The 9046-nt window shown below is 37.6% G+C and overlaps 1 protein-coding gene across 1 annotated transcript; it reads right to left on the minus strand.

Annotated features, from left to right (window-relative positions):
- Nucleotides 1-1648: 1648 nt before the first annotated feature.
- On the minus strand, nucleotides 1649-2584 carry LOC101659233 (olfactory receptor 8S1-like). Its single transcript, XM_004711502.1, has one exon. The coding sequence runs from the start codon at nucleotides 2582-2584 to the stop codon at nucleotides 1649-1651; it is 936 nt and encodes a 311-aa protein (XP_004711559.1).
- Nucleotides 2585-9046: the final 6462 nt, after the last annotated feature.

The following is a 9046-nucleotide window of genomic DNA, read 5'->3' on the forward strand; positions in this document are numbered from 1 at the left end:
TGTGATAAGAGTTGTACGAGCCCCTAATAAAATGATTGAAGGGGAAAAAAAAGAAATGGAGCACTAACAAGTGGGGTGGGCACAAAAAGGGCAGGCAAAGGCCATCTGTGGTTCAATTTAAAAATTCTGTTCAAACCCACACTATTTCCTCATATTAAAAAAAAGATACTGTAGATTATAGATGAAACTATCTCATCTCTGAGCTTTATTGTGAAATTCTAAGGAGATTGACTGTCCTGCAGTTGCAGACACAGGCATGCACTGGTTCTGTGTCCACCTTAAATCCATCATTAGTCTGGTACAAGCAAGAGTGATTCTAATTCTAAAATCAGTAAGTGTGATTTTCTCTATTCAATCTTCTAAAGCATGCTCCCTTTCCAAGGCTAGGAGCACCAGAAAAAGTATGAGATGTGTGGTAGTTACATAATCTGTTGTCAATTTGAGACTTAAGAGTGAAGGGGTGGAGTGTAGCCTATCAATCAGGTCGCAGCTTGATGACCTCATTTGGAGGCACTAAGGAGATAAACAGCTCATTGGAGGTGGGACACATGCTCACTCCCTGCAAGACATTCCTGTTAAGAAGACACATGGAGCTATGCTAGAGTCCTGGAGCTGAAGGAGCCATGCGAAGACCCCTGCCAGTGCTGAGATGCTTCTACTGCCACTGGATCCACCAGACTTTCCACCCACTGACCTGCGATCTTCCAGCATTTGGATGACATGTATTTTGTGAGTCTAAAGAGGACTTTATAGGCTATATGGACATATGGGCTAATATCAGCCTTAGGGATTTGATTTGGATGGGCTGGTATGTTTTCTCAATATTCAATTGCTCTTGTATATAAAGCTCTTTCTTATACACATATGAGTATCCATGAATTTTGTTTCTCTAGTCTACCCAGACTAACACAAGATGGGAACTAGCAGGACTCCTAACAACAGGGTTCTTGGAAGGTTTATGAGTCCAATCTCTGCCAAAAATAAAAACTCACTTTCTACAAAAGTTTAGAATTTTTTTTCTGACCAATGGCAACCCTAATGTAAGTTCATTACTCTTATCCCTCATGAATCCCAAGTCTATGATTTTTCTTTCAAGAACCTGAGACCTTTTCTTAGTAAGCCTATGTCTTAAGCATCTTTCCCTAAGTTAAATTACGAACAGTGACTCAAGACACAACTATTTTTTTTCTAACAAGAAGACTAAAGTGAATATTTAAGAGTCCTGAGCAGAATGAATCAACAGTTATTTCTAAAGGGAGATAGGTTGTTTAAGTCATTGTTTCCCTGTATTTGTTACCACTGTTGCTGTTAGTTGCCACTGAGTTGACTCCCATGCATAGTAAATACTGCCAAGTCTTGCATTATCCTCATAATCATTGGTATGTTAGAGCCCATCTCAAAGAAAGTTTCTCATATTTTCACTCGTCATCTACTTTACCAAATATAACAAAGTCTGGCCATCCTTGGTTTAAGAAACATTCTGCCGAGATGACAGAATGTATTCTGTCATCTGGGTATTCAGTTTTTATGCTAATTTATTTTCTAACAACTAAATTATGTAGAACCAGAGTGTACTTCCTCAATGTCAACTCACACATGTCTGATTGCATATATATTTTATCTCAATTCTCCATTATGTCCTCTCTTTCTATCTGAAATATAGAAGAAGCTTTCCAAGGCTTCTTCTCATAGCTTCCTTCACCTCCTTGTTCTTTAGGCTGTAGATGAGGGGATTCAGCATGGGAGTGACTATACTGTACTGCACAGAGAAGATCAACTTTAAGGATAAGCCCAAGTTTGGCATGAGATATCGTAGCAAACCTGAGCCATAGAATAAACTCACTGCTGTGAGGTGGGAGGAGCAGGTGGAAAAGGCCTTGCTTCTACCTGAGGTGGAACTGATGCTCAGGATGGTTGAGACAATGTGGACATAAGACAATACGATTGGAAGGAAGGTCTCAAATCCATGTATCAGGGAGGAGCAGACCAGGACTATGAGGTTGATGGTGATATTTGAGCAGGACAGAGGGAAGAGAGAGGGCAGCTCACAGCTGTAGTGCCTAATGGTATTGTTCTCACAGAACTCCAGCTTCACAACTGGGATGAAATTGATTACTGCATTTAGAAAACTGAAACCCCATGACCCCCACACAAGATGTATACACAACTGTTTACTCATCATCTGGCCATAGAGCAGAGGATGGCAGATAGCAGCATAGCGGTCATAGGCCATCACTGCAAGCAGAAAGCACTCATTCCCTGCAGTGAGAAACACAAAGAAGGCTTGAGTCAAGCATTCATCCACTGAGATGGTTTTTGTCACAGAGAGAAGGTTCTCTAGCATCTTCGGCACAGTGACTGAAGATAAACAAAGATCCAGGAATGATAGATTACTCAAGAAAAAGTACATGGGTGTGTGGAGGTGAGAATCAATACTGATCACTAAGAGCATCATCAGGTTCCCCACCAGGGTCAGGAGGTAAATTACCAGGAAGAGCGCAAAGAGCAGAGCCTGGATGTGGGGGTCGGCTGAGAACCCAAGGAGGATGAACTCAGCGACGACACTGTGGTTCCTCAAGGCCATTTACAAAGGTCGTTCCCTGGAAGTAATATGGAAAATGAGAGTGACGTTTATTTAATCCTTCAGCCAGTTTTTACATTTCATTTTTTTCTTTTAAAAAATGTTTTAGTGAAATGTATGCATAACAAAAGTTTGTCATTTCAACCATTCAGTGACATTAATTTTATTCATCATGGTGTGCTACTATCTTTGTTATCCATTTCCAAATGATTTCCATTACTCAAAGCAGAAAGTCAATACTCCTTCAATCATTCTCTTTACCTCTCCAGTTATCCACCACCATGACTAATCTAGCTTGGTTTCCCTGTGTTTGCCTATTCTAGACTATATAAGGGGAATCATACAACTTTGACCTTTCGAATTTGATTTATTTCCTTTAGCATAATGTTTCCAAGGTTCATTAATGTCATAACATGTTTCAGGAATTTGTTTATTAATATGATAGACTAATATTTCACTGTATGTATGCTACATTTTGCTAATCCATTTATAGACAATTGGGTTGTTTCTTCCTATTGTGAATAATGCTTCAGTAAACATTGGTGTTTGAATCTTCGGTGTCAAGTCTCGTGAATATATTGCTAGGAGTGGAATTGCTGGGTCATATGGTAAATCTAAGTTTAACTTGTTAGTAAAACTCACTTTCTTCAGAATTTATTTATTTATTTTTGCCTATTTGCTAATATCACACTAGTTGACCTTCATCATGTTTGTACTTTATGAGTCTCATATCTTTAAGTCTTCATCCCACAAGTTAGGATCTATTCTTCTATGCCCGTAGTGGATGCACCATTTTTCTACCCTACTGTTTGATTCTCTTTTAATATAACTATTAATTAGAAGATATTTTTTAACTCCTACATTGGGTCAGATTTTCTTTAAGTATAATGAAGAGTAATACATGGTCTTTTTTTTTCATTTCAAAGGTCACCATTCAATGCAAACACACATCCAAAGAGTATAAATTGCAGAGTATTGTGATGGGTGCAATGGAAGTTCTAAAGCTGATTTTGGGAATCCAGTAATGACTTAATTTGAAGTATTTCAGCAATAATTTTAAGAAAGCATATGTTTTCTCTATAGAGTCATGTAGAGAACAGTGCAATTAAAGGGAAAGGATTAGAAATGGGACCCTAGAATAGCTGGACCCTAGAGTTTGAGTGGTTTGCATATTGGAGTCATTCACAGTTAAGCTTTGGACTGCTTTCAGGAATCAAAGCTGAAAATATTACAATCACTGCCATTGTTGTTGAACCCTCTATACAAACAAGGAAATAATGTACACAAATGAGTATCATGCCAGAGCAACCAGTCTAAAAGGTCTTCCCCAAAACAACACACCCAGAACAATTCCCCCAGACAAGATTGTGAAACCAGAATAGAGGAGAAGATTCATTTTCTTAGTGCTTTAAAAGTGATCTCTGATCCAGAGGAAGCAGATATCCAACGGACTCTTTTTTTCCTCAGTCTAGAATGGCTTCTGAAAACACTCATTCCCATACAGGTCTCAGTTACAAACCTTTTTCATCTTAATCCTTGAGCATTGTTCTCATTGTGTGGGTCCCAAGTCTCTTTTTCATGCCCAGATTGTGTTCTTGCATTTAAATTATTTTTCCTAACATCTTGTATGTACTTAATAATATTATACTGTCTGTAAACAATTCTGGCTTTAATCCTCAAGTCTGGTCAGACAACCTAGAATTTTAGAGAACTCCTAGAATTCATCATAGTGGTCTAGCTAGATTCCTGGTTCTTGACAATTCTGAATTGCCTGATAGCTTATGATTCATAATCTGGTTCAGAAACAATTATTCAACAAGGAAGACTCCTGTGTCTTTATTACAAATTCTTTAACCACGATCCCAGTTTCAAAGTCTTTCCCCTATGCTAAATTCTGATTACCACTAAATTACATTCAATAAAGCAATGTGCAAACCCAGGAGGCTGCAGAAATAATTTAAATCCATATTCAAAGAGCATGAATGAACTCGTGAAGGTAATTCTTTGTGTATTGCAACATGGTGAGTTAAAAAAAATCCTACTGATAATTAAATATATCCCTGTATTCTATGCTTATGATGTGACATAATCATAGAGTAGTTCCTATTTTTAGATGGTCTCAAATCCTATCACTCTTGTTTTTCTTCATTTGCATTGGCATGCTCTCTTTACGCTAGGCCTTAGCCACTCACGCAATTATCCTGTCAAATGAATTCCACGAGCTGTTATGTACAGGCTTTCTGCACATTAATCTTTGGCTCATAAATTCAGGAGACTGAGTCATCTTCTAGTCTTGATGCCACTTTCTTTTTCATACAGTCCAACTTTTTGGATTATTTGCCCAGCGTATAGTAATTATGATGAAAGACTAGTTCCTATTGCCACAGTTTGAAATAAATATTGTCCTCAAGAACTTTAGCAACTATACTCATGAATGTTAGCAAATTCAAATTCATAGGGCTTTCTTAGATGTACTACTGTATTGGCATATTGACCATGAACCTTTGTACAGTGAACTTTTGTAAGTCCAGAGGGTGTTTATAGGAGAAAGATTTGTCTAAGAGTATTTGAAGGTGGGAAAGGATATTTACCTGGAAGTGTTATCCTGAATTTTAAAAAATTGATGGTCAAATAAGTAAAAATAAAAAAATTCTGTGAACTCAGTTCTTTGTTTACATTTCCTATTTGACTCTCTGGCATGATGAATCTGTATAGTTTCAGCCTGCTTAATGACTCTGTTAACATCTGAAAACTCACAGCTTGAGAGGTTTAGGGAAATATTTGCATGATAAGTTATTATGACTTTATAAAACACAACATTTCTATAGATTTACTAAGAATTACCTATAGATTATTAACAAAATTAATTCAAGAATAAAAATCACCCTCCATTATGATTTGTTAAGAAAAAAAGAAAGTTCCAAGATGATTAGAAAACTCAAGTCCACTTGTGCATATTAGAGCTTTCCAAAACAACTTTGCATAATAATGAGAACGGTCTCTGTCTAATGAGAATGGTCTCAGCAGCCATTATTCACATATGGCTATTGAGCCCTTGAAACGTGGCTGTGACTTATTAACTGGATTTTCATTTGTATTGGATTGTTAATAACTAAAAAATAAATTTAAATAGCCACATGTGGTCATTAACAACTAACTAAACAGCTCAAGTCTCAACCATGGTTTTTATATAGGAAGTATATGCAAAATTAAAATGATTTTATGTTTATTTCAATTATTTATCCAGCTAATAATCTTACACACACATATGCACTTCTGAGGGGGCATCCCCATAAAAACAGAATTTTTTTTCAAGGCTATGTATTTAAATTTTTTTACAAAATAACCTTTTCACCTTCAAAGTACTCTCTATCACACTTAATACAGTTGTCAAATCTGTGATTCTTTTCTTGGAAACATTTTTCAAACTCATCTGTTTGGATGGCTGACCCCACCTCTCTGGTTTGGTTGTTTTTCTTCACTTCTTCTACATAATCAAATCACTGTCTTTTCATGTCCCTCTGCATTCACAGAAACAAAAAGAAGTTACACAGAGTGAGGTCAGGTGAGTAGGGTACATGGGGCAAGAAAGGCATGCTGTTTTTTGGCCCAAAACTGGCGCACTGAGATGGCTGAACAGGTGCTTTGTTGTGGTGGCAAAACCATTCCCCTGTCTGCCACAAATCAGGCTTTTTTTTTTTTTTTTTTTTTTACAAACTGTTATGCCATCTTCTCAACACTCTAAATAGACAGCTTGCTTAACAGTCTGACCTGGGGGAACGAACTCCAAATGCACTATACCCCCACACATTAAAAAAAAAAAGAGAATCATCTAGATCTTTGATTTCACTTGATGGGCTTTTTGGGGGTCAGGTGACAATGGAGTCTTCCACTGGCTTGATTTGATGTTGGATTCGGGGTCATAAGAACAGCACCATGTCTCATCACCAGCAATGACCTTGGGAAGAAAGTGTGGGTTGCTTCGGAGCTGTTGTTTCAAAGAATGGCATGTTTCCAATAGACACTCTTTTTTCTGGTCAGTCAGAACCCAAGGCACAAATTTTGCAGTGATCTTCTCATTCCTAAATATTCCATTAAAATCTGCTGAACTGCGCTCCAAGATAGTCCAGATAACTTCCCTAGCTCTTCAATGGTCCGTCCTCAGTCTTTTAACACAAGTGCATGAATTTTTTCGACATTTTCATCCACCAGGGAAGTTGATGGAAGTCCAGAATGATGTTTGTCATCAATAGACATTTTGCCTTTTTCGAAATGAGAAAACCACTCATACACCTGAGTTTTCCCTACAGTGCTGTTCTTGTAAGCTGTGTCCAACATCACAAGCTTCTGCAGCATTTTTCCTGAGCAGGAAACAAAATTTCACAGCCACATGCTGTTCAGTTAAATTGTCCATCACAAAATACAAAGCTTGGATGATATGCTTTTATGAAAAAATTCACCGTGACCAGAGAGAACCTTTCCAGGGGACACCACTGGATGCACTAACTCAGAGCAAGTTGCTCTGTGCTCACCCATCAGGAAAAATTTGTACTATGAAAGCTCCACCTAGCAGAGATTTTTACAGGGTTTTTTTTTGCAGGGGGAGGGGACTCCATCTTATATATAGTTATTGCTGTGAGGTGCCATCAAGTCAGTTCCAACTCATAGTGGCCCTATGTACAATAGAGGGAAACACTGCCCATTGTGACATCCTCTCAACCTTTGCTATGCTTAAGCACATTGCTGCAGCCACTCTATCAATCCTTCTCATTGAAAGTCTTACTGATCTTCTAAGTTTTTGCTGATCTTCTACTTTACCATACCTGATATCCTTATCTAAGGGCCGATCCCTCCTGTTAACATGTTCAAAATACATGAGCCAAAGTCTCATCATCCTTACTTTTAAGGAGTAGGGTGGCTGTACTTCTTCCAAGACAGTTCTGTTTGTTATTCTGGGAGTCCATGGTACATTGAATATTCTACACCAGCTCCATAATGCAAGCACACCAATTTTTCAGTCTTCCTTGTTTATTGCCAGCATTTCACATACATAAAAGCTAATTGACTCATCTGTGCACCTCATGTGTCAGGTGCACTTTAATCCTTAGAGTGACATATTTTCGTTTTAGCATTTTTTACAGCAGAGTTTTCTGAATGCCATACACCATTTTATTTCTGGCTTGCTACTTCTATGAGTATTGATTGTGGATCTAAGTAAAATAAAATCTTAAACAACTTTAGCATTTACTCTATCATGATGTTACATATTGATCTAGTTGTTTGGATTTTTGTTTTCTATATGTTGGAGTATAATCTACACTGAAAGTGGTAGCCTTTGATCTTCATCAGTAAGTGCTTCAAGTCCTCTTCACGTTTGCCTAACAAAGTTGCTTTATCTGTATATCGCAGACTGTTGTGAGTCTTCTTCCAGTCTTGATGCCACTTTCTTTTTTGTATAGTTCCACTTTTTGCATTATTTGCTTAACATTAAATAATTATAGAGAAAGTATATAACCCTGGCACACATCTTTCTGATTTTAAATGATGCGGTATCTTCTTGTTCCATTTGAGTGACCGTATCCCAGTCTACTTCGTGATTTCATGTAAGCACAATCAAGTGTTCTGGAATTCCATTCTTCACAATGTCATCCATGTTTGTGTTATCCATAGTCAATTTTCATTAAAAAAAAACACTGCCATCGAGTCAATTACAACTTATAACAATCCTATAGGATGGAGTGTAATTGCCCTTTTGGATTTCTGAGACTTTTTGATGTCTTTACAAGATCTTTCTCCAATGGAGTGAGTAGCTTCTAGAGCTGAATGGCTGCCATAGTGATTAGCAGCCCCAAATGTAACCCATTAAGCCATCAGGGCCTCTTATCAATTTCCATAATGTATAGTGACTAAACACAGGTGAGCATATTTCTGGTATTCTCTCCTTTCATCCAAGAAACTTCTTACATCAGCAATGTTATTCTTCGTTCTATGCCCTCTTCTGAATTTGTCTTGAATGTCTGGCAATTAGTTCCCTCTCAATATACTACTGCAACTATTTTCTAATTATTTTTCAGGAAATCTTACATGTACAGGATATTAGTGATATTGTTTAAATAATGACTACATTTTCTCGGAATGATCATGGTTATGGATTTCTTCTGGTCTTTTGGCCAAGTAGCTGTCTTCCATATTTCTTGGCATAAAGAAGAGAGTAATATGGTAATGAAAGTTGAAACATCTTAATTAGTCTACCACCAATTGAGCCCTGTTCTATGCCAATGTCTTCAGTGCATTTGGGGCATCTTCCTTCAATACCATTAGTTCTCAAACATTGGTGAATTCTTTTTGGTACAAACTCTAACTTAACTCACTGCCATCGAGGCAATTCTGATTTGTAGAGGCCCTCTAGAACAATATAGAGCTGCCCCTGTGGGCTTCTGGGAGTATCGCTCTTTATTGCATGAG

This window comes from Echinops telfairi, unplaced genomic scaffold, assembly GCF_000313985.2.
Source record: "Echinops telfairi isolate 266 unplaced genomic scaffold, ASM31398v2 ScPeMD7_12;HRSCAF=54, whole genome shotgun sequence".
Taxonomy (NCBI): Eukaryota; Metazoa; Chordata; class Mammalia; order Afrosoricida; family Tenrecidae; genus Echinops; species Echinops telfairi.